This window comes from Mesocricetus auratus, unplaced genomic scaffold, assembly GCF_017639785.1.
Source record: "Mesocricetus auratus isolate SY011 unplaced genomic scaffold, BCM_Maur_2.0 Super-Scaffold_100006, whole genome shotgun sequence".
In the NCBI taxonomy this organism is placed as follows: Eukaryota; Metazoa; Chordata; class Mammalia; order Rodentia; family Cricetidae; genus Mesocricetus; species Mesocricetus auratus.
In genome coordinates, this window is record NW_024429190.1 from 52248393 (window position 1) to 52273043 (window position 24651).

Here is a 24651-nt window from a genome sequence, read left to right on the forward strand (position 1 = left end):
TTTCAAACTGTGTTTCATCAAACCCTGCTCCAGGAGTTCCACAGCTCTCTTCATTATAATTTCATTTTCAAAGTATATCTGGGATCAATAACCTAGCAACACCCTCAAATGTGCTATAAATGAAGTTTTAACTCACGGGAGACCTGAGGTTACCTGCCAGGTTAACTCTCTTCTGTGAAGAGCCCTAAAATGAAGGCTCTCCCACTATTCCTGCTTCTTTGAGCAGAATTCCAGATGTTGCGAAGCAGCTGTTAAAAACAGAACAATAACAAAAAATCACTGTAAAAAATAATACATCTGTGTATATTTCAATTACCATAATCCTATGTGAACAAAACAAAACTCACATATTAACTGATCACAAAGCATCTTCCCGTCACCAATTATCCCTGATTTCAAACATTCATTGGAAACCTTCGTTGCTCTTATTAATCAACTTTATAAGATCACTTTTGACTCACATATAAAGTAGCACACATTTGCACATGTGTACACACACACATACACAGTTCTATATCATTTGGAAGATATGGGAGGTGAAACTCTACATATATGACTCCAATTCTGGGTCCCCCTTGACTGCTACAACCACATCCTCCTCCTCCTTGCCCAGACCCTTTAGACCCACATGCTTCCCTGGGGTGTTGTTTGCAGAATCCAGGAGAGAAGTCAATGCAGAACTAAATGGACAGGGCTGGGGAATGGGACAGCTAGTAAAAGCTTGCTGCATTAGCATGAGGTCCTGAGTTCAGGTTCCCAGAGCCTATGTGAAAAGCCTAGTGTAGCAGAGTGCAACTGGAACTAAATTTGGTTACAGTGGATCTGTAACCAAAGCACAGGGCAGGAGACAGAGACAGCAGGAGCCCTGGGGCTTTCTGGTCAGCCAGTCTAACCAAAGCATGAGCTCCACGCTCAAAGAGACCCTGTCTCAAAATTGTTGGGAGAAAAGCACAAAGCTCCTTGTGCCCACAGATCTCCAGAGAAACCAGGAATGTTAAGCGTATAGGACTGTCTTACCAATGGGAAAGATGAAAAATCTGTTCTTCTATCCAGAAAACTGAGAATTGGAGGTGATAACACAGCCTGGTGATCTGTGTGGTTTGCTGGGCCAGGCCATATCAAGTTCTTACAACCTGATGGCTAGTAGCAGCTGTAGTGAGAGATCTAACTGCGCACCTGTGGCGCTGACCACGCCCAAACGTGGTGCGTACGTGAGCATGTAGGATTTGGTTGCTCTCTTGGTTCCGGTCGGGTCGCGGAGAGCAGCTGAGCGTTGATCCTCGGAGCTAGAACTTGAGGTTTATTGGTTTCTCATGTGATTTCTCCCCGAATAAAATTATCCTATATTATCCTCGTCCCATATATCTTAATCTGTACATCCACACGTAGTCTAAATGACCCTGATAGCCAGAGGCTCCCCCAAGTTCCCACAACCAGGACCGCAAGTGACTAACAATCCAAATAACTTATACACTATCTGTATGATCTAGACCAGGCCAGACCCTTAGGTCCTTAAGCTAGTACAGGTAGCCTATCTCTAGAATGCATCTTTTTGGAGGAATGACATATACTCTGAGTTGAGTTTCAAAGTAATTATGCCTCTTTGTGTAGCAGGGATTGTATTACACCAGGAAACTCTTTTTCTTAAATTGTACTGAACTTAAGTACATTGAGAATGAATCAGCCCTATTGTGTCTGGAAGGCCCTGTTTCCTTGGTGTCCCCAACGCCGATGGCTCTTACACCCTTTCCTCCTCCTCTTCCACAGGGCTCCCTGGGCTCTGAGGGGAAGGGTTTGATAGAGAAAACCCATTTAGGACAGAGTGTTCTAAGGTCTCACTCTGCACATTGTCCTGGTGTGTGACCCCATTATTTTGGGGGAAAATATCAGAAAAGTAATGGGCAATTGGAAAGATGAAAACCCTAGAAGAGGGGCATGATTTCCTTGTAAGTTTTCCCTTTTGCACAAATGTACATAAAGCTATATTCATAACGACTTTCATTTTAATTTTCCAGAGAGATGTAGTCACTCCATCTACTGCAGCTTCGATTAAGAGGATGACAGATAAGAGGCTAATTCTCTAGAGCTAGATGCTGTCTGGGCCACATTCACACATCCTGTGTTCCTCTGTGTGGGGCTGGAAAGTCTGAGACATGGACACTTGATACTCGGGTGACTTTCCAGTCCTTTCTGATCACTTTTCCAGTCTGCAGAAAGGTTGGCCAGAGTTGGCTGCCTGCTGCCCCTGTGTGGTGGTGCAACCTCCAGACAGGAGGGAAGATATTTTAATGAAGAGGCACTTTGCTGTTGGGGAGGAAAACGGACCAAGGAACTGAAATCCCCCCAGGCTCCCCATGCTGGGGAAAGGGAAAGGCTGAAGTCCCAGCCCCAGGAGGGACTTGTCTCCCAAGAGGAGATTTCACACAACTCTGACCACTTAGCAGAGGCAAGACAACAGTGGGCAGAACCACATCTTACCCACGCATGTCCCTGCCCTGAATTCAAGCCTACATATCAAGTCTCCATGCTGGAAGAGAGACTTAGAGGTCACTGGGCACCTTTATTTGTACTTCCCAATATGGCCACATTGCTTAGGTCTCCTTTCTTTCTTTCTTTCTTTCTTTCTTTCTTTCTTTCTTTCTTTCTTTCTTTCTTTCTTTCCTTTTCACTATTACCTCTTTAATTAGCATGGTGGAGACTCCTGCTTGAGCCCAGCCTGTTGAGCCTTCCAGATGCCCGGCTCTGACCCCAACAAGAACTTCAGTAACTGTGGTTTCAGACTCATTCTGTATTCTAGTCTACCTTTATGGATTTCAATTCCCTATAATAAGAAAGTTTTCTTATAAGTAAAATGTTTTGCCTGGAAGTCTGTTTTTAAAATAAATTCTGTGAGGCGGCTTCCTCTAAATCTTCATGTGGCAGAAGTCACTAACTAGTCAGGCCTAGGAAGAATAGCAGGACCTTTCTCCCGCTCCCTTCAGCGCAGCTTTTCACGCCTTTGGTGGAAATTCTCACACTTTCACTATTCGCTTCTTCACAGCTCCTGCTCCTAGAATGTCACTGCAGACCTTTTGTCGGATGCCTCACTCCCCCACCATGTCTGCACATGAAGAAGAGACAAGTTATGAGGCTCATGTGTCACAGTCCTATTATATGGCCTAGAACTGACAGACACAGTGACAAATAAATGTCTCTGGTAAAAATAATGTAGCAGGAGTGTTCCAAAGTTTCTGGCAAACTAATTTGTCAGAAATTCAACAACAGCAAACAGTTTCTTCTGCACCACATTACGGAAAGTCTTATATGCTCTAAGTGTGTGTGTGTGTTTGTGTGTGTGTATGCACTGTATGCTCTGTGTGCATGCATGTGTGCATGCATTTTTGTCTGTGTGCATGCACATGTGTTCATCTGTCTGTGTGTGTGCATGTACGCTGTGTATACATACCTATGCATGTGTACTCTGTGTGTGTGTGTGTGTGTGTGTGTGTGTGTGTGTGTGTGTGTGTGTGTGTAGGTCAAAGACAACTTGGAGCAAGCAGGTCTTCCCTTCTATCATACGGATCGCAGGGATCTAACATGGGTTGTCAAGCTTGGAGGCAAGCACTTCTTACCCACTAAACAATCTCCCCGGCTCATCATATAATTTTTGGTAGTAAAGTTCCATAAACTGTAGAGCATTTTATCAGAAGGCTGAACAGCAGACAGCACTAGGCAGGACAGGATTGCAGTTGTGCTGTGTTCCCTTTGCAGGCTTACTTTGAGCTGTCTCCCAACACTTCCTAAAATCAGAGAGCCGATCTCTGTACCCCCCCCCCCCCCCCCGCCACCCTATTCTTCCTCCTCCACCAGGGGTTGCTTTTGTAACGTTAACAAGTTAAATGAAAGCAGGGTAGTGACATCCTGTCTTGCCAGAGGGCTTGTGGTGGTGTGACCGCACCCCCCCCACCTTGCCATCTCAGCTCACTGAACTTCAGACCCCACCCATCCATGCATGCGTTTCTCTCAACAGCCTCACGAGACACAAGTTTTGAGAGACAAGCAGGACACGGACTCCATGAGCCCACTGACTTCTCCAGGGTCTCTCGCTCGTCACCTTATTCTGCGGGAAGACGAGAGCGACCTGACTTCAGCCTCAGCTTACTTTCACAGCAGCAATCATTGGTTAGACGCTTTAGCTTGGGGTTTTGCTTAGCAGAAAATCCATAGACTGAACAAAAGTGAGAACCTGTGCGACTGCTCTTTGAAGAAAACTCAGGGGTGTTTTAGGCCACTCTCACTAGAGGGCACCAGACCCTACACTTGTGTCCTGTGTCACCTCCTGATCCAAGTCCAAGCATAGGGCTATAGAGAACTTTTGAATGTGCCTAAGATCACAGACTGGGACTGTCTCTACTGAGGCTGGGTGGGATTTCTGAAATAGCCTTCCAGCCTTTCACAGGGAAGGCTCTCAAGTCTCGCTTGGGGTTCAGATCCTCCAGTGGGAATTCTGGTGTCTCAGCAAATTCAAAGGCTCTGAAGACAGACACATCTGAGCCAAAGGAACTCCAAGAGTAGGTGTGGAGGCTCTTACCAATGAGCTTTCCCGAGGCTTCTATTCATCATAACTCTGCTCTACTGATATCCTGTTATAGGGTAGGGAGGACTAAAGTCATTGTTTACTCAAAGTTGGAAGACTCGGTGTCTGGGCCAATATAATCAAGCCCTTAGACAAGAATCGTCATATTCGTAGTATATTCTGTAGTGTGTTTTCTTTCCTGCTCTCAGATCAGCAAGGCACAGGAAATGGCTTACTTCTCTCCCTAGCCCATTCCTGTCATCATCCTCCAGCCAGTCTACACGCACAATTATGGTGGTGTGATAAGTCCAGCGCTCGCTGCAGCAGAGACCGTGTATCTCATGCAGAACCCTGGGCATCTACTTTAGAACTTTAGTGCCTGGGGCTTTGGCTGGGACCCTAGAGGAGGGCAACATCCTGGTTTTTCAGGATTGGGTACCATGAGGAAGAAGGAATGATTCTTTGTATATCTTGCTACTTTTATCTGGGTCAAATGCAATAGGAGATACAGAGGGAATTGGTAAAACAACACCCCCCCTCAGACTCAGGAGCAATGCTAGATTTTACCCCCCAAGACACAGAGAGCAATGCTAGATTTTACCCCCCCCCCTCAGACTCAGGGAGCAATGCTAGATTTTACCCCCCTCAGACTCAGGGAGCAATGCTAGATTTTACCCCCACCCCTCAGACTCAGGAGCAATGCTAACATTTTACCCCCCTCAGACTCAGGAGCAATGCTAGATTTTACCCCCCTCAGACTCAGGAGCAATGCTAGATTTTACCCCCCCTCAGACTCAGGGAGCAATGCTAGATTTTACCCCCCCTCAAACTCAGGAGCAATGCTAGATTTTACCCCCCCTCAGACTCAGGAGCAATGCTAGATTTTACCCCCCCCTCAGACTCAGGGGCAATGCTAGATTTTACCATTTACACCGTGACCTTGTTCTTGCCTGTGACTAGAGAAAATTATGAAGTTGACACGTTTCTTGTCTGGCTTCATCATGGTCACAGCATGACCTTGTCCAAGTATGCTGTTCTGTGAGATTGCCTGTGGCAAGCAAGAAGACCCCATGGCCCAGCTCTGAGAAGCAGGCCAGCCCCTGACAGCATCCGAGGTGCAGCTTCCCAGGCTAGCTCCCAGTTGTCAGCAGAGAGTTCCCCTTCTCACCTCATTTTAGTGTTGTCTTCATGCCTAGGAGTTCTCGTAAGAAAAGAGAAAATGCTGTAGTTCTCTGCATGCTAGAGTTCATCTCCAGAACTCTTATCTACTCTGCTTATCTACTCTGGGACTCTGGGGGGAGAGGGAGAGAGAGAGAGAGAGACAGAGAGAGAAGAAAGTTACGTGTGGTGTGTGTGTATGTGTGTTATGTGAGGTGTGTGTGGTGTGTGCATGTGTGTGTGTGGTGCACATATGGGGTGTGTGTGTTATATCTGTGGTGTGTGTGGTGTATGCAGTATGTGCTTTGTGCATGTAATGTTATGTGCTGGATGTGTGCGTGCGTGCATGTGTGTGTGTGGTGTGCATGGTGTGGTGTACGTGTGGAGTATGTGTGGTGTGTATTGTGTGCATGGTGTGTGTGTAATGTGTGCAGTATGTATGGAGTATGTGTGTGCATGGTGGGTGTGGGTGTGACGTGTGCAGTATGTGTGGTGTGTATTGTGTGCATGGTGTGTGTGTAATGTGTGCAGTATGTATGGAGTATGTGTGTGCATGGTGGGTGTGGGTGTGACGTGTACAGTATATGTGGTGTGTATTGTGTGCATGGTGTGTGTGTAATGTGTGCAGTATGTATGGAGTATGTGTGTGCATGGTGTGTGTGGGTGTGACGTGTGCAGTATGTGTGGTGTGTATTGTGTGCATGGTGTGTGTGTAATGTGTGCAGTATGTATGGAGTATGTGTGTGCATGGTGTGTGTGGGTGTGACGTGTGCAGTATGTGTGGTGTGTATTGTGTGCATGGTGTGTGTGTAATGTGTGCAGTATGTGTGGAGTATGTGTGTACATGGTGTGTGTGGGTGATGTGTGCGGTATGTGTGGAGTATGTGTGTGCATGGTGTGTGTGGGTGATGTGTGCAGTATGTGTGGTGTGTGTGTGTTTGATGTATGTGGGTGTGACGTGTGCAGTATGGGTGGTGTGTGTGTGTGTACATGCCAGAGCCTTGCAGCTTAACTTTTTGAGCAACTAGCTATTAACAGTTTTGTCACTTTACAGCTGTGTTTTGTGCCCCGTAAGAATCTGTGCCCTGGGTCCCATCTGACTTTCAGGACAGGGATGGGATGTAGCTCAGTGGTACATAACTGCTTATGATACAAAAGACCTGAGTGCAATCTCAGTCCCTTAAAGGTGAGGGCACCAAACCCAAACTGTGGCAGGGTACCCAACGCTAAGCAACAATGAGTCTTAACCTTGTTCCCTGACTCTTCGACAGAACCCATGCCTTTATTCGCCTGCAGCTTACACAGGCCCTCACCCAAAGACAGGTTCTTCAGATGTTCCTACTGCATAAGTCATCGAACAGAGCGGTCTCCCAGTCCTGCAGAGTTGTTTTAAGCATCAATGAAAACAGAAGAAAATTGGGTGAAGAAGGAGGCTTCACATTCTCCAGAAATAGTTACCTGAGTGGCTTGTAGCCACAAGCCACACTTGAAGCCCATTTGACAGAGGAAGACAACAATCCGTAGGAAAGAAAATCTTATTCCCAAGGTCCTTTATTCCTCTGGTTGTCCTGGAAGTCAGGTGCTTCCCCAACAGTCTGCTTAGCCCAGAAAGGCTGGAGCACAGGAAGTAACTGAAGATGCAGGAACAGGGAGACTTACAGCTATCCAGAGCCCCTGCTCCTGGCCTGTGGGGCTGTATTTCCACACGGAGGCCTAGCTATGGGCTCAGCTCACAATTTCTAGTCCACACACAGGCCCCTTGAAATGAGCTGGGAAGAAAAGCCCAAGCAGTGGCAACTGTGGGCTTCACTCTTGACCAGAGGGCAGGACCTGAACTCACTCATGTATATGGGTGGGAAGTGGGCTGCATCTGGCTTAGATTTTTAAGGGAAGGGTCCCCACAAATCAGGCCAGAAGGTCCAGATCTAGGAAAATATCCCTATTTTCCTAGGAAACCAGTGCTGATGGGACCCCAGAGCTGGGAGCCACAACCTTATTTTAGGAATGGCATCTTATGACTAAGAAGATCCCACACAAGGAGTTCCCTGTGAAGTCTAAGGAGCTGCCACCCACATTCTGGGTTTTCACAGTGTGCTGTTTCCTCAGTTTCTGGCTTCTGCTACACAAAATGAAGTACATTGTATCCAGGACACGAGTTTCACCAGCCTCAACTGAGCTGCTACCTTTCCATAAACTAATAACCAGAATCTCCTTCACATTTTCAAGACTTAGCTCAGAATGATTCCCTGCACAGGGAACTCACCACTGACTCACTCATGATGTCAAGGACCTGAAGGTCACATGTGTGACAGTACTTAGATATGGCTCTCTAGGAAGAGAAATCCTAGTTTATTAATTTTTCTTGGAAACGCTTTTAGAGGCAGAGTATTAAAGTGAATGAAATCTCACAAGATTGACAGCATACTTAAACTGCTTGAGTTGGTTACACTAAGGAAAAAAAGCGAACTAAGATACAGATTATTTTTAAATAGAAATTACAAGCTTTTTTTTTAAAGCAAATGGGTGTCACACACATACAGTAACTGTTTTGGTTACAGAAATAGAAGCCAAAAATAAGTTAATGTAATACTAGAGAACAGAAGTTTAATTAGGCAGAAAAATAGGCAATAATTTTCTCTGGCCCACGCCATTTGCATGAGCTAATCACAATGGTGCTGGCCAATGTCTTGACCAGGTAACAGCAAACCAGGAGAGAACATTTAGTGCACGATATTTTAATACACATGAATATACAAAATTGATCAAGACGAAATGTTTGAAAGATAAAATCCATCCATAATAAAGCTACACTCCAGTATCTAAAATAAGCCTTACGCGCCAGTTAGAACACACTTGTGAGTTAGACATGCCCATGAGATTAAGGGTACCCATGAAAACAAATGCACAGGGACCATTTCTGTCATTTTCCATCTTATGTTAAGTCCAAAATATAACCAGGACATTAAACCACATGGGAATGGCTTCCTATTCAGACTGACACCCTGATTGTATTATTCCTGGCTCTTTTCAAGCCAGTCTACCCGATGATGGCTTGGAATGGAAAAACATCAACGTAACAGCACTATACATGTCACCATTTTACTAAAATTTGCTTTGAAACAAAAGATTTTAGCATACTGTACCATAATCTAAATGTTAAGCTAGCAAGTAACCAATAAAACAAACATTTCATTTTTTTAAAAAAAGTTAAGTCTTTTTAAAGACACTGTCATTTCTTTTTAAATACCCAGCAACTGGAGAAATTAAGAGCAATGCAGCAGGCTTACTCACTCCTGCTGGAGAAAGAACACACAAACCCCATCTAGGGGACTGTTGCTAGGTCTTTGTGCTATCACTGTGACCTCAGAGTGGTCTCACATGACCCACCGCCACTGTCATTCCCTGCTTTACGCTAGGAACCAGGGACGGCAAGTTATAACATGATTTCTCTATGAAAGGAAAAATGACGGGGGGGGGGGTGGAACAGAGCTGCCTCAAGTTTGTTTTTACTGAAAAAGAGGTACATAATTACCAGATAGTCCTACGTTTTAAAAACTGATGGCGTGTTGATGGAGAGTCTTATTTGGTCTTCCCCAATCTTTATTCCCTGCATCACAACCAACTGAAAATCAGTACAATAGTCTCCAATGCTTATCTCTTCCTGTTCCAAAAAAAAATCTCTTCATGAATACTGAATTTTAACTTGCCTTTTCTATTAAAAAGCAATGCCTTTGGTTACATTACTGGGGAAAACTTTACATGCTCACCAAAAAAAAAAAAAAAAAGAAGAAGAAGAAAGAAAAAAGAAAGAAAGAAAGAAAGAAGAGGAAAATGTGCTGAACCTTATGATAGCATTTGGAGCTTCCAATTGAAACATTTTGGTCTAATAAATTAGCTTCAAGAGTTGTTTCAAAGGTAATTTTAATAGTTTTTGTCCTATAATCAGTTCCAAATATATTAGAAACCAGTAAACCATTTTTGTAACCCACAGTCAAATATATGGGCTGTATATGGTACAAACATTTCATCACTTTCATTTAGAAAGTGCTTCTCTTTAAAGAATAAAGGTTCACCTCTAAGGTAAGTGATTAATAAATATGCTTCATGGAGGGGGAAAAAGACAAAGTATTATTTATAAATATCCATTTGCCTCCAACCAAAGCAAGGTTCATTTTCGCCACCTGCATAAGACAATGAAATAACCCTGTTCTGTCTTCTCCAGTGAAGAGTGAAACATCTCCCTTCAAGCATGAACAAATGAAGTGTCGGCATGCCTAAGTTCTGAACCATAAACAGTTCAAGATATTTCAAAAATAAAAAGTCCAGTTTTCACCTAGATAAAGTGCTATCCTCTTCATTGTTGCAAAATGGCCACTGACGTCTTCAGTTAGTTTTAGTTCACATTATGCCAAGAGTTTGCATGTTCATTCGCCGATGTATTAGGTCACAACATAACACATTCACAGTATATTATAGTGTATGGAAGTCAACTGACATCCCAAAGGAAACCAAGATCTATGACTCATAGAATTTGTAGGAAAACTAAGATTAACTCAACAATAAAACATCAAATCAACCCTTTTAATAAAAGGTACCAATATTCAAATGCTCTAATAAATACACACATAACAAAAGAGAAAAATAGTGAGATGAGGTTCTCCCAGGAAACTGTCTTGTCAAGCATTCTAGGGATCTGAGGCAGAGAAACAGCCACCATCTTGTTCACCTCTCCACCCACCCCCTAACACTTTCTGTGACCCATCTCACGCTCCACTAACTCCAGCATTCCCTTCAGGGAGAGTTTCGTTTTAGCCCTGGCACTCACCAGTGCCCCCGTAAACAGACTGAGTACGTTAAAAAAAAATGATGCTGTACAATCTGCTGATGGTCGTCAAGGTGATTCATCTTCCTCCTCTAGGAAGGATGTTTGTATCAACTGGCTAAAGAGAGAGGTGTGCCAGAGGCAGCCAACTGGTATCTCAGTCCTGATACCACAGACTGTAAAACATCAGCAGGGTTGGGAAGACAGCTTGAAAAGCTTAGCAATGCCAGACACGAGAAGAATACAACTACAGGGCCTGACAGAAGAAAAGTGTTACTGAAAATGAACAGTGTTGCATTGTTTTCCTGACACTTGGCTTTTGGTAGAAAGATAAGTTATTTTTCACTATCCACAAAAACATCTTCCTCTTGGCTTTGCCTGCCCTGAGCTCCATAGTCTTAGCCCCTGGGATTCAAACAGCTAAGTAAGCACTGTTGGGTGCTACCATCGACAGCCTTGCTTCACCCTGTTCCAAGGCAGAGCATGATTTCGGCATCGACATCACTCACTTTCAGACATTTTCACTTGCACAAGTTTAAAGCTATGGTTGCAGCTTTGATGGGTGAACACCTATCTCCTGCCATCAGAGAAGGCAGGCACGCTAACAAAGGGTAGCAACACTTCCAGGGACATGTCAAAGGAATGCATGGAAAGGAGACCCCGGAAACCAAACAAACACTCAAAATGGGCTGTGACATTTACAGGAAATGTCACTCCAGCTTAGCCAGACATGACAAACACATTCAACTCCACCTTCAAATTGACAAGTTAATTTATATAAATCTGACTAGAATCTGGCTGCAGTTAACTCTACCTCAGACCAGAAGAAACCCAGGAGTAGTGCTGCATGTAAAAACACAAAGGAGGAAGTTTAACACTGCCAGACCGGTGGGCATCAGTGATAACATCGGTGGGCCGCAGGTGGGGGAGAGGAAGGTCTGCAGAGAAACAAGGCTATAGTGCTTTGAGAATTTCCCCACATGAGTTAGTTCCACGCTCCACTAGGTTATTCTCTCGATTGATAGAATAAAATATATCCAGATTCTGAATTTTTTGATATATCTGACGTCAGACCATAGAATTCTTCAATAGCTTGAGCATCTATTTTCTGCAATGAAGGGAAAAAAATAAAAATGATGTTATTATTTCCTAAGACTCCTGGGAAAACAAAATCTAAACTGTAAGAAACATGAGTTGGTGTAAAAGTGCAATTAGGAGCCTGTAGGAGTGAACCCCACAAAGCTATCCGCCCATGAGGATACTGACACAGGTAGATATAAAAGGAAGTGAAAGGAGAAGGAACCTCCTTTTTCTCCTGGAAGCCAGCCACGCTTCTAACTCCTGGTTTGTGCGACTCTCTCTCTCTCTTTGGTAAATAAATATATTGTTTTCCATATAGCACCGAATATCATTAATAGGAGCCTTTGAAGGCAAATGGTTAAGTCTAGAGATTTGACAGATGCTGGGGAAGAAATCCCAACCCTCTCATCTAACCTAAACTATACATAGATGCCCTCAAAACACTATCTTTCAGATGATAGTAATCCAAGGGGTCTGTGAACAACCGCAATTCTTCCTGTTCATCAGAGATCATTTCCTTTAGTGTCTATTCTACTAAAGCAGCTACCTTAGTGGGTTAAAGCAGATTCCACCACTGGGATAAAATTTACAATATTCCTTTATATAAATAATCAATACCCAAAGTACATGGATATAATCTAAATATTTCCTTACTACTAGAAGCAGGTCTATTTCAGGTGCCATTTACAACTGTTCCCACCCCAAATCCCTCTCTCTACCCTATGGCCATGGGAGAGCAACCTGTATACGTACCTCTACAATGTCATCATCAAACAACAGCCAGAAGCCATGACTTTTCACAATGGTGATGTAATGTCCACGGTTAGGCCCACTGGAAAAGAATGTAAGAGAGAAAGTCACTAGGCAACATGTCCTTCTTTATAGTATTCCAATTATCAATGCATACCTCTAATGCAATCAAATATTGCCAGCCCACTGGCAATTGGAGGCTGAGGCATGAACTCAAATCCAGCCTGGGCACCATGGAGATGCCATTTCGAAATTAAAAGAACTGTGGACTAGTTTTTGTCTGAGTGCACAAATCTCGCAGAGCACCTGGCTGCTGGGCACCATACTGGGGGGGGGGAGGGGTAACAGAGGCCCAATGGGGAAAGCATGGTTTCAAAATCAGTTAACACTAGGAATTACTGTACACCTACTACACACCAGAAAAAGTAAGCAAGACAAAGTAGCTCCCCTTTCTCTTGGGACTTGGTGTTACAGGTTGAGTGTGACCCTCAAAGTCTATGACTTATTCATTTAATTCTTGGTCCTCCTCCCACATGAGAGGGCCCCCTCTCCCTTTCTTGTCCCATATGGTGTCTTCTACCATGCCCTGATGTGACAAGAAAGCCCAATCCAGGTGCAGTTCCAGGACTTTGAATTTAGCCACCTAAAAAAAAAACTATGAGCCAAATGACTCATGCTATATAAAACTTGGGTGAGCGCTTTGTTATAACAGTACAAAAGAGAGCAGTGCCTGGGCTGGGCGCTGGTAGAGCACGCCTTTAAATCCCAGCACTCAGGAGGCAGAGGCAGGCGGATCTCTGTGAGTTTGAGAGAGGTGCCTGGAGTGGGGGTGGGGGTCCCATAGGCTATAAACAAATCAATCACTTAAACACATGGGAGAAGTGCCATAAAGAGTACAGCAGTATGCTGGAGGAGGGCTGGTCAAGAAGCATCGACAAAAGGAGAGTGTGTGATCCTTGAGGGAGACAGGGGTGGGGGAGAGAAGTCATGTGACTGTATGATGGACGGTTCAGCCAAGGAGAAAGCAAATATACACCAATCAATTCAGAAGTCAGAACAGCTGGGCAAGGAACCCAAGGGAGGAGAACAGGGAGAGAGGGTCAAAGGGACAGACCTTCCCTGCACCACATCACAATAGCTAAGATCTGTCTTTGCCCTGAGCACACCAGGAAGGTGTCAGGACATTTCTAGCAGAGGTGAAATCTGATTCAAGTTTCAGAAGTATGTTACAATGCATACTTACATGCACTAGGATGCACAGCTCTCTATATACAATGCACTATGAAAAGCAATGGAAGGAAATGTAGCAAAATAGAGATTTTAATCCTAAATCTAGAATTGTTTTTTAATATACATACTACTAAAATTGAAAATCTAAATTCTTTTCCCCTCATCACTTACCATGTGTGTGTGGGGAATACATATATGTATGTGGATGCACATGTGAGTGTTTCTGTGCGTGCGTGTGTGCGTGCGTGCGTGCGTGCGTGCGTGTGTGTGTGTGTGTGTGTGTGTGTGTGTGTTTATGTGTGTAAGCCAGAGGTTGATATGGTGTCTTCATCATTTGGGTACTCTGACCTGAACAAGGGGGATCTCTTGGACCCCAGATTGATGGCTGGGTGGACAGCATGGGACTGATCCAGACCCCCGAATGTGGGTGTCAGTGATGAGGCCTAGGTAATCTATGGGGCCCTGGGTAGCATTTACCCCTGGCATACAAATGGACTTTGGCTGTCCCCCATAATGAGGGATGCTCTCTCAGCCTGAACTCTTGGGGGAGGGCCTAGGCCCTGTCCTGGATGAAATGACAGACTCTGAAGATCCTCCATGGAGGGCCTCACCCTCCGTGGGGATCAGGGTGGAGATTGAGTGGGGGACTAGGGAGCCTGGTGGGGGGGAGGAGGGAGAGAGGGAACTGGGATTGACTTGTGAAGCAAACTTGTTTCTAACTTAAATTTAAAAAAAGGGAAGAGGAAAAAAATAAACATTAAACTCAAAATAAAAGTATTAGGGACATGCTGAAAGTTAACATAAAAAATATTTTTAAGAACAGTTTTGATTAACCAAAATGCCACAAAATTATTACATTTAATCTACTGCTTCCTGGTTTGATTCATACATATTAAAATAGTTTTCAGATCATGATTTTCATACACACACATGTGCATACATTATGTATGTATGGCTTTTTATGTTTAACTTTTAACTATGTGTGTCTGTGCACCTGGGGCTGAGGCCAGAAAAGTGTTAGATCTCCTGGAGCTGCATTATGAGCCACTGGACAATGATATTGAAATTAAACTAGGGTCTGGAAGAACAGTACACTCACTTAACTGCTGAGCTATCTTGCCAACACCTATACAACTATACAAAGCTTTTCAAAACATAAAATCAGGGGTTGTAGCAATGGCTCAGTAGTCAAGAACCCCCAAGTTCGGTTCCCAGCACCCATGTGAAGTGACTTACAAACATCCATAAGCCCAGCTCCAGAGAATCCACCACATTTGGTCCCTGCAGGCACCTGAACTCACATGTATATACCCACATGCAGACACACACCTATATATAATTAAAGTGAAAATACATTTTTAAAAATATATAAAGAAAATCCTAGCATAAGCATTTATTTTTCCATGTTACTTTCAACTCATCATCTATATCATTGGATTATCATTGTTCTCATGTTTTTTTCATACGCACTAACAGGTATGATTATGAACAGGCATGTGCCACATACTGACATGCTTTGTCTTAATGACATTGTACATGGGTCAGTAGTGCTACATATTACATCACTTAGTCTTGGTTTGTGCTAAGTGCCTTTGATGATGACTGCATGATCAAGTCAGGGAACATTGTATTTCTTAGGGTACACCTCCACATTAAGCATTTCTGTATATTTTGGGGTGACCAGTGAGGATCTGAGTGGCATTTCCAGAAGTACTGCCGTAGTCCAGTAAGGGTATAGCCGGGTGTCTCTTGATGAAGGGACAGGCCCTACCTCCTCCCAGCCCACCTTTACCTTCCGCAGTGGACAACGACAGCGACCAGGTCATACATGCGGTCCAGGTTCACGGCATCGCTGGAGGTGTTGAAGAGCCGGAGCTCCAGCGGGAAGACCACCCGGTAAGACAGCTTGGTGTACCTGTGCAGCTGCTCCATGTACTTGAACCTCTTTAGGTGCAGGGCCAGAATCATGGGCAGCTTTTTCACCCTCATCCTATGGAAGCCATGGAACAGAAAACCATTTGTAGTCAGAGCCCATCAGAGGGAGAAAACACACTATTGTCTCCACCAACAAGAAGCCTCAGGAGGGGCCCAGCAAGAATCCAAGACTTTACCCAAGCAGAAACGTGTGCTCCTCTGTGGAGATTAGCTCGTCCTGAACCCCTGGCTAACACAAGTAAGAGAAAAGCACAACCACACCTCTCCTTGTGGTCATGGCAGAATTCTCTCGCTGTGCCTCTGCCTACAGAATGGGATGTGTGTGGACAGTCCACTCCCCAGGAGTTGAACAGGAGGGCTGAGGAATTATGAAGAGGCAGCTGGGAAAAAGACCAGGCAGAATGATCCAGACAGAACTTCAGGCGCCAACGACCAGCAGAAGGAAGTTTCTAGCACATACCTGGACACCAAACACTACGGATGCCAGGCTTATGCCCGCTCCTCACCCCTGTGATTTCATGCCACATGGGTCCCCTACCATGGTTCTCATTCTCAGAGTTTATAAAGTGACAGGGGTTACCTTAGGGCTATTTTCACAAACTAAACACCAACGTCCTGGTTACGTTAGTAAATTGGGGGTGTGGACAATGGCCAAGTGTGAACAAGGCTTCTTCCCATTTTGAAGCCTCCACATAGAACAGTACATCGGTGGCTTTGAGAAAAACTGCCCTGGAGGAATTGTTCTGGTCCCAACCTTACATAAACAGATTTTCCCCTCCACTGTCTGACCATTAATTAACATCCTGGGTAAACGGTCACACAGTAACAGCCCGTGTGGATTACATGACTAGCGAGAACAGCACCCAGTTGTCCTCACCCAACCCATGCCACAAGCCTCACGGATGAAGGTGCTGACTCAGCACAAACATGACTGGATCTGTGCACACTTTAGCATATATTGTCTGAAAGTGACCCAGTCGAAGAGAATATTTATTGAGGTATCTACTAAGGTAAAAAGCCCTCTTCACAAAAATAAACAAAATAAAAACATCACTAGAGGCAGGCATGATGGCACATGCTTTATAATCTCAATGCTTGGCAGGAAGTGAAGACAGGAGGAGGGCTCTAGACCAGCCTGGGCCACACAGCCAGACCGTGTCTCATAAAAACAAAGCAGTAGAAAATAATAATTATACAAAGCCTCCACATTTCACAGGAACATATGTCATTTTAAAACACAAAAGCTCCAAGGTTGAACACAAAACACCTCATGCCACATACGCAGACCCAGGCTGCCTGAGGCAGAGTGGGCTCCTCAGCGTGGGAGGCAGAGTCAACGTCCAGGAACCTAGCAGTACCCGCTGCTCGTTACAGGGGCTGGCCTTCTCATATTGATGCCACAGAGAAAGATGTGCATGGGTAGCATGGAGGGTGAAGGAGGCTACGTGGAAAAATCATAGCAACCTCAGGTCTATATCCTCCGCTTCAGAGGGCACCACTGAATATCTATGAACTACCTTGAAATCTTGAAGATAAACTTATCCCATGTAGGAGTTTACAGGAAGTTAAACTTTCAGATTTCTTGCCTTCTGGGGATAAGGTAACCGGGAACAACTAGTTAGTTCAGGATATCCAAGAGCTATAACTGACAGGTACTGGTGAAAAGAAAAACAACAACAAAAAAAAGATGGGGTACCCTGGAGAAGATGCCAAGTCAGAACATGGTAACTTTCTTTTCTTTTCTTTTCCTCCTCCTCCTCTTCCTCCTCCTTCTTTTTTTGGTTTTTTGAGACTGAGTTTCTTTGTGTATCCCTGGCTGTCCTGACTTTCTTAACACCTTATGTGTCCTTATTAAACAGATTATTTTTAAATCTCTGGCTATAAATGAGAGGGCCAAGTCCTACAGCCAAAAGCAGCAAAGCTGTGTATATTGTGTGTTATGTATAACGAAAAGTCCCTTATGTAATGTATCTTTAATCCTAAGGGGGCACTGAGCATATCTGACCCCCACTTGTTGCTTATCTTTAATCCTAAGGGGGCACTGAGGATATCTGCCCCCCACTTGTTTACCAGCATAGGACCTGGCGCACAGCAACTAACACTTGCTATTTGTTGAGGATTAAAAAAAAATGAGGAAACAGACAAACGACGGCCCTCCAAGGACAGCATTCCTATCGAGGTTGTCTTGATGAGGAAGGCCAGGCTCTGTGAAGCTGAGATCCCAGACCCACAGAGCCGCTCTGACTGGAGCCAACCCCCAGCCCTCTGCCCTACTCTCCCACCCTCCTCACCCCACCCCAACTCACCTCTTCTGAGCCTCCTGTTTACTGCAGCACGCCTCACAATAATATTTTTGTTCACTACACAGTGTTTCTGTGTTGCTGAAGTCTCTGTAGAGAAAAATATTTTCACCTTTTAAAAAAGCCAGACATACTTAATACACCACATGTAAACCCCTCTATTACCCGAAGGGTAATTTCCAAGTGCAAGTGGAGAAAACAATAATCACAAAAGAGCCTTCTTAAGGCTGGGACTGTTACACCATTAGAGCATGTCTACAGGCCTGGGCTATGGCTTCACTACGAGAGATTTGGAAAACAGCTTGATTTAAGCCAGGCATGTTGGCACATACCTCTAATCTCAGGACTGGGGAGGCTAAGGCACAGGATGGGGAGTTTAAAGCCACCCTAAGCTACACTGTGAGTTCAAAGGCAGCCACCCTAAGCTACACTGTGAGTTCAAAGGCAGCCCCTGCCCCCAAACAAAATAGACAAAATTTTATTTAAGACGACCCAGACAGATACAAACTACAGTTTCTAACACACTCAGGAGGGGAAAACCAGTATTCAGTAATAATAACAATACTTGTATGGCAAAAGAATACCACCCACAGCAAAAGCCTACTCTTACATCGTGAGGTCCCAAAAAGGCAAGCATAATGTCCAAAGCGATATTTCCATGCTAACTCAAAATGGCATCTCAAAGGTCCCATGTTTCAAAGATCACAAGAGTAAAGACACTGAAATCAGAACTATACACAACTGTCCTTATATCCAGCTAAGAAAACCCTAAGAAGGGTCTAGGGTTCAGGTGGTGGAGTTCTTGCCTAGCACACGCCAGAAGCTCTGGGTTCCATCCATAGAGATGCAAAAGATGGGTGAGGCGGGGCACGCCTACAACCTTTACACTAGGGAGGTGGAAGCAGGAGGGTCAGGAGCTCCAGGTCCGTCACCCACCACCGAGTGAATCTGAGGCCAGCCTTGGCTACATCACACACACACACACACACACACACATACTCTCTCTCTCTCTCTCTCTCTCTCTCTCTCTCTCTCTCTCTCTCTCTCTCTCTCTCTCTCTCACACACACACACACATACACACACACACACACACACACAAACTCTCTCACACACACTGTCTCTCACACACACACACTCTCCCACACACATTCTCTCACACACGGTACTCTCTCTGTCTCTGTCTCTCACACAGAATCTCTCTCTCACACACACACATACACACACACTGTCTCTCTCTCTCCCACACACACACACAGTCTCTCTCTCGAGCTCACACACACACACACACACACTGTCTCTCTCACACACACTGTCTCTCTCTCACACACTGTCTCTGTTTCTCTGTCTCCCTCCCTCCCTCCCTCCCTCCCTCCCTCCCTCCCTCCCTCCCTCCTTCCCTCCCTCCCTCCCTCTCTCTCTCTCCCTCCCCCTCTCTGTCAAGCAGTAATGATCTCCCACCCACCTCTGCTCTCTCCTGCCCCAGGATAAGCACTTTAGTCTGCCGACTTAAAAACAAAGGCTATAGTGGCTGTACTGCATATAATCCCATCAGAAGCTTCTGCCTGCTAGTTAGAGAATTCATTTTCTCAATGCCACAGCCTTTCATTCTTTTCTGGATTCAAATTCTGCATTTCTGTGGCTGCCTTCAAAAGACTTAAAAAACAACATCTAGAATATACTATCCTGCAGTTTCAAAAATGCCTGTTTACACTTCCTTTTTCACAGTCTCCCAGAAGTAGAATGATCAGGTTTTATTAAACAGAAAACGGTGTTAATGATCTATCATTTACAAAGAACACATCAAAAGGAAGCCATTATCCATTTGCTAAATGCCCAGATAGGTGCTAGGTCCTGAGGATTTGGAAAATAACTGTACTCATACAGAGACAAGTGAAAATGAGCAAATAAATGCAGGTCAGTCATAAACCACTAGAGGTGATCCCTGCCCAAGATCCTCTCTCTTGTAAAGTCAGGAGAAACAGTCCAACTCCCGCATGGCAGGCCCTGGGCATCAGACCCTACTAATGGGACCTGGGCCTTGGGCTGCCCTCTACCCAAGGGAGGGCTACTTCCTCAGCAATGAGAGTGTTTTCCGGAGGCCTCCATGGCTGGGAAGGCTAGCTATTCAGAACTCAAGGAGCACCCCTTCTCCAGACTGGATTCCCTGACCACATGAGGAACCCCACCAGGTTCTGACCCATTGTGGGTTGGGTTTCTTTTGCTTGCTTGTTTTGTTTTCAAAGGGTATGTGTGTGCACCTGTGTGTGTGTGTGTGCACACGTGTGCGCGTGTGCGATCTTGAGTACATGCATATGCACAGAGGCCAGAAGAGGGTATCAGATGTCTTCCTCTGTCACTTCCACTGAGGCAGGTTCTCTTCCCAAGCCTGAGGCTCATGTTTTCTCAGCTAGTCCTGAGATCCAACCATCATCCAGCCTCCATGCACCTCAGAACTGTGGTTACCTGCATGCACAAGATGGACCCTGGGTTTAAATCATGGATGCTGGACCCTGACTCTGAGCCTCTGTATTACAGAGCGAGCATTCTAAGAACAGAGAGAGATTGAGTCTGTTTTGCTCACTGGTAGATATACAGCCTGACTCTGCTGAATGAATGAATGAATGAATGAATGAATGAATGAATGAACGAACGAACAAACGAAAGAGCTAAGACAGAAGAATTAAGTCCAGGGAAAAAGCAGAGAGAAAAGAGAAAACAAATGTGTACTGGAAAGGCATTTGTCTAGGAGGCAACGTCCAAGTCAGGTTCTCACAGAAGGAAGCGTTTAAGGGAGACACAGATGAAAGGAACAACATGGGGGTGAGGGTGGGGGGGCACAGTTGCAGTGAGCAGGAGGCCTTGGGTATTCCTAAGAAGCCCACATGGCCCCCGCAGCTCAGTGGCTCCCAAGCAGGCCTCATCACAGGAGAGACCAAAGCAGACAGCATTTCTGAGTACTGCTGCCTTCAACAGCACTGCAGAGAAAGGCTTGGAAGGGGCCCGGGAAGTAAGGAAACCCTCGACAGGCAATCATGACAACGCTTCAGCTTTCAAGTCCTTAGTGAGCAATCAGACTCAAACGCAGCTTCTGAATGAAGACCTCACTGAGTAACTGCTGTGGAAATTTTGTTTGCAATCGTTTCCTTGATCAGAACAATCAAGGAAAGCATAGCAAAGAGCAAGGAACCCAACACATTTCCATCTTAAAAACCAAACATTCTTTGCAAGCAGAGATGGGATAAAACACAGCCAAAGTGCTTGCTGGTTGAGCATCCCTGATGTCAACATCCAAAACACTTCTAGTCCCGTGCATCTAGATAATGGTTATATAATCCATATTAATTTAAAGGCCCAGTGTAAAAAGGCCACCATCCTCTCCTTTCCCAGGGGGTCAGATACACAATGCCACAACACGAGTCACGATTGCTGTCTTGACAATGAGCCTGAAAAATGGACAGGGTAGGTCGGCCCAGCAGTAATAGCAGCAGAGCAACTCTGTGAGGTCACAGGGGTCGTTCTTCAAACACAGTGCTGCACACCTGTAAGTGCAGCACTCAGGATCAGGAGTTCAAGGCCATCCCGGAATGCATAAGGAGGTTGTATCTCTCACAACAAGGTCACAATTATAACAAAGCAAGCAAGAAATGTTGGGGAAGTTTTACAAGGCCAAGTTAAAATGGGCAGGAGGCAACGGAGAAAGCTTTCCAGAACTCAGGATAAATTTCTGATGCACAGAGAAGGCTGGGGAAGGCCAGAACGCTCTGTGTCACTTTAAAAAAGGGTCGTAATAGCAATCAAACATTATTTTAAGATTCACCATGGGAACAAATCTAATAAGAAATGCATGCCTTTATAAAGAAATGTGAAAGCTTCATGGAGACAAACCCAGCCTGAGTAAATGGAGGAAGACTGTTCTTGGGTGGGAAGATGTTCCCATGCTGCATGGCCAAGTAATGCACAGACTTGTAACAGTTTCAGTTAAGACACTTGTTATTACATTTGTCTTTCATTGTGTGTATGTATGTAAGTGGGCCTGCACATGTGGGGTCAGAGAACAACCTACAGGAACCCAGTTCCCTCCTCCACCGCATGGAACCTGAAGATGGAACTCAGGTCCTGGGGCTTGGCAGCCAGCCCCTCGGCCCACTGAGCCCCCTTGACCGCCTCAACTAAAACCTTAGTCTAGTCAATAAAGTAGAACCAACACTGATTTAGAAGAGAAAATTCTTTTTTTAATTGAAAATTCATGCTACAGTTCTAACCACAATGTTCCTTCCCCATCTCCTCCTAGACCCAACCAACCCTACACCTTCTTTCTCTCTGTGAAAAAAAAAAAAAACAGGCAAATAAACGAACAAATCAGAATTTAAAAGAAAAAGAAAAAAGTACAGAAAGACATACATACAAGACTAAAAAAACAAACATACACACTAAAAAAACAAACAAACAAAAAAAACATCAGAAACCATAACACACAGGCAAAATACCAGTAAAGTAAAAATCAACAACAACAAAGAAACCCTGCCCAAACAAAGCAACACGAGCCCCCCAAAAATAAAACTACAAAAATGCCAGAATTTGTCCTGTCGTTTTGTGCTGTCCACCCTTAAGCGTAGTTTGTATGTATCCAGTGAGACTCCACTGGAGAAAAGTAATTTTTCCTTTGCAAGAGGTTGTCAATTGGAGAGAGATAGCTTCTTGTTTAGGAATGGGAGCTCGCATGTACTCCCTGCTCAGTGCTGGGAAGAGAGCCCTTAGGCAATGCCTCAGACGATCTTCATGACACTGCAGGAGCACACTGGGGTAAACTGTGCCATTGCCATGGGTTATGACAGGGTCAGGCTGTGTCCAGTCTCTCAGAGATGAAGGGTCAAGGCGCGTGCATGCGCTGCATGCGCATGCACAGCACACACACACACACACCTGCAACCCATGTTCCCCAGTGCTGGGGAAACTTAGCTCAGGCTTCCAGAATGCTGACCCCCCTATCCCAGCAGCTAAGCATTAGACAATGTGATATTTGGGGCTTAGAAGATGGCGCAGTGATTAAACAGCCTGTTTTACAAGCTTGAGGACCTGGGTTTGGTCCCCAGAGGCCACGTAAGGGCCAGTGGGAGGGACAGCACACATCTGTAGCAGCAGTATTTGGGAGAGATAATATTAGGCACATCCCTGAAGCTCCCTGCAAGCCAGCACAGCTGGTCAGAGAGAAATCTCAAAAACGAAAGCCAAAACCAAAAAGAAAAGACACAGGAAGTTGTACTTTGAATGCCTTGCCCTCCCTGTGGTTCCTTCACAGAACCTCGGCTGTGTCCTCTTGGTACTGTGTCTGCTTTTTGAAGATGTTTAAATTGTCTGTATTTGTGCTTGTGGTGGTGGGTGGGGAGTGCAGGTGTGCCCACTGAGGCCAGATGCTTCGGATCCCCTAGAGCTGAAGTAAAGATGGTTATGAGCTGCCCAAAATGGATTCTGGGAACTGAACTGAGGTCCTCTGGAAGAGCAGCTAGTGCTCTTATCCATTGAGCCATCTCCCCTACCCAAGGGCTCCATATTTTAAAGATTGTGTGTGTGTGTGTGTGTGTGTGTGTGTGTGTGTGTGTGTGTGTGTGTATGTATGTATGCCCAAATACCAGAAGAGGGCACCAGATCTCACTACAGATGGTTGTGAGCCACCATGTGGTTGCTGGGAATTGAACTCAGGACCTCTGGAAGAGCAGTCAGTGCTCTTAACTGCTGAGCCATCTCTCCAGCCCCAAGTGCTCCATTTTTTAAAGGTAATCTCAATTAATAATCCACCTTCCACTCTTAACATCAGTAAAGTCCATCAGATCCCTCCAGCTAACACTGAAGCATGACTGTGCTTCACCATCGCAGAAATACCACCGAGCTACCAGGGTGGAGACCATCTGTTCTAGTCCACCCAGATGTTAGCGTGCAAATGAAACACTTGGGGACACCGGTCAAAATACAGAATCTGATTCTAGAGACTACATTTCTAGCGACATCCCAAGCAGGCTCAACGGTGCTGCTGGTTTACTGATCTCTGTAAGATGGCAAAGAGTTGGAACTGAGATTCTCAAGGTTTGGTGGCACCAGAATGACCAGAACATATATCCGAGACAGAAGCCCAGACTCACTGAAGTTCTTAATGTGCTCTGTGCCTCGATCATTATTGTTATCTCAGGTGATTCTGCTATATGCACCAGCCTGAGAAACACTGACTTGAATGCAAAATAAATAAGAAGGAAAGAAGGAAGGAAGGAAGGAACGGAGGGAGGGAGGGAGGGAGGGAGGGAGGGAGGGAGGGAGGGAGGGAGGGAGGGAGGGGAATGGCGAGGCAGAGGGACGGAAGAAAGACATACACTATGGAAATCAGTATAGAGGCTCTTCAAAAACAAAATAAAATAAGTGACCCAGCTTACCACCACTGGACGCATACCTCAGAGATATCCATGCCATACATCCATGCCAATTGCTACACTATTCACAATGCACGGAACCGGCCTAACACCACAGAGACGCTAGTACATCCATACTGATTGCTACCTAATTCACAGAAGAACAGATGAGGAAAATGTGGTATACACACACACACACACACACACACACACACACACAATGAATGAAATCCTGATGTGCAGGAAAATGAATGGATGTGGACATTATTGTGTTAATCAGGAAAAGCCAGATTCAACAAGACGGATTTTTTATATATGGAGGGTGTGTGTGTGTGTGTGTGTGTGTGTGTGTGTGTGTGTGTGTGTGTGTGTGAAGAAAACAGATAGAGATCTACAAAGACAGCTCTAAGGGAAGGAGGCG

General features: G+C 45.0%; 1 protein-coding gene across 2 annotated transcripts in view; it reads right to left on the minus strand.

Moving 5' to 3' along the window:
* Positions 1–8300: 8300 nt before the first annotated feature.
* The window catches only part of Usp46 (ubiquitin specific peptidase 46), a 68627-nt gene continuing 52276 nt past the window's right edge, over positions 8301–24651 (minus strand). For both annotated transcript variants that reach the window (XM_005080785.4, XM_040747204.1), the window contains exons 6-9: positions 17837–17920; positions 15388–15585; positions 12369–12447; positions 8301–11643 (exon numbers count right to left, since the gene is read on the minus strand). In XM_005080785.4, coding sequence (XP_005080842.1) covers positions 11542–11643; positions 12369–12447; positions 15388–15585; positions 17837–17920 — 463 coding nt within the window. In that variant the 3' untranslated portion in view covers positions 8301–11541. The remainder of the gene's footprint in view (positions 11644–12368; positions 12448–15387; positions 15586–17836; positions 17921–24651) is intronic.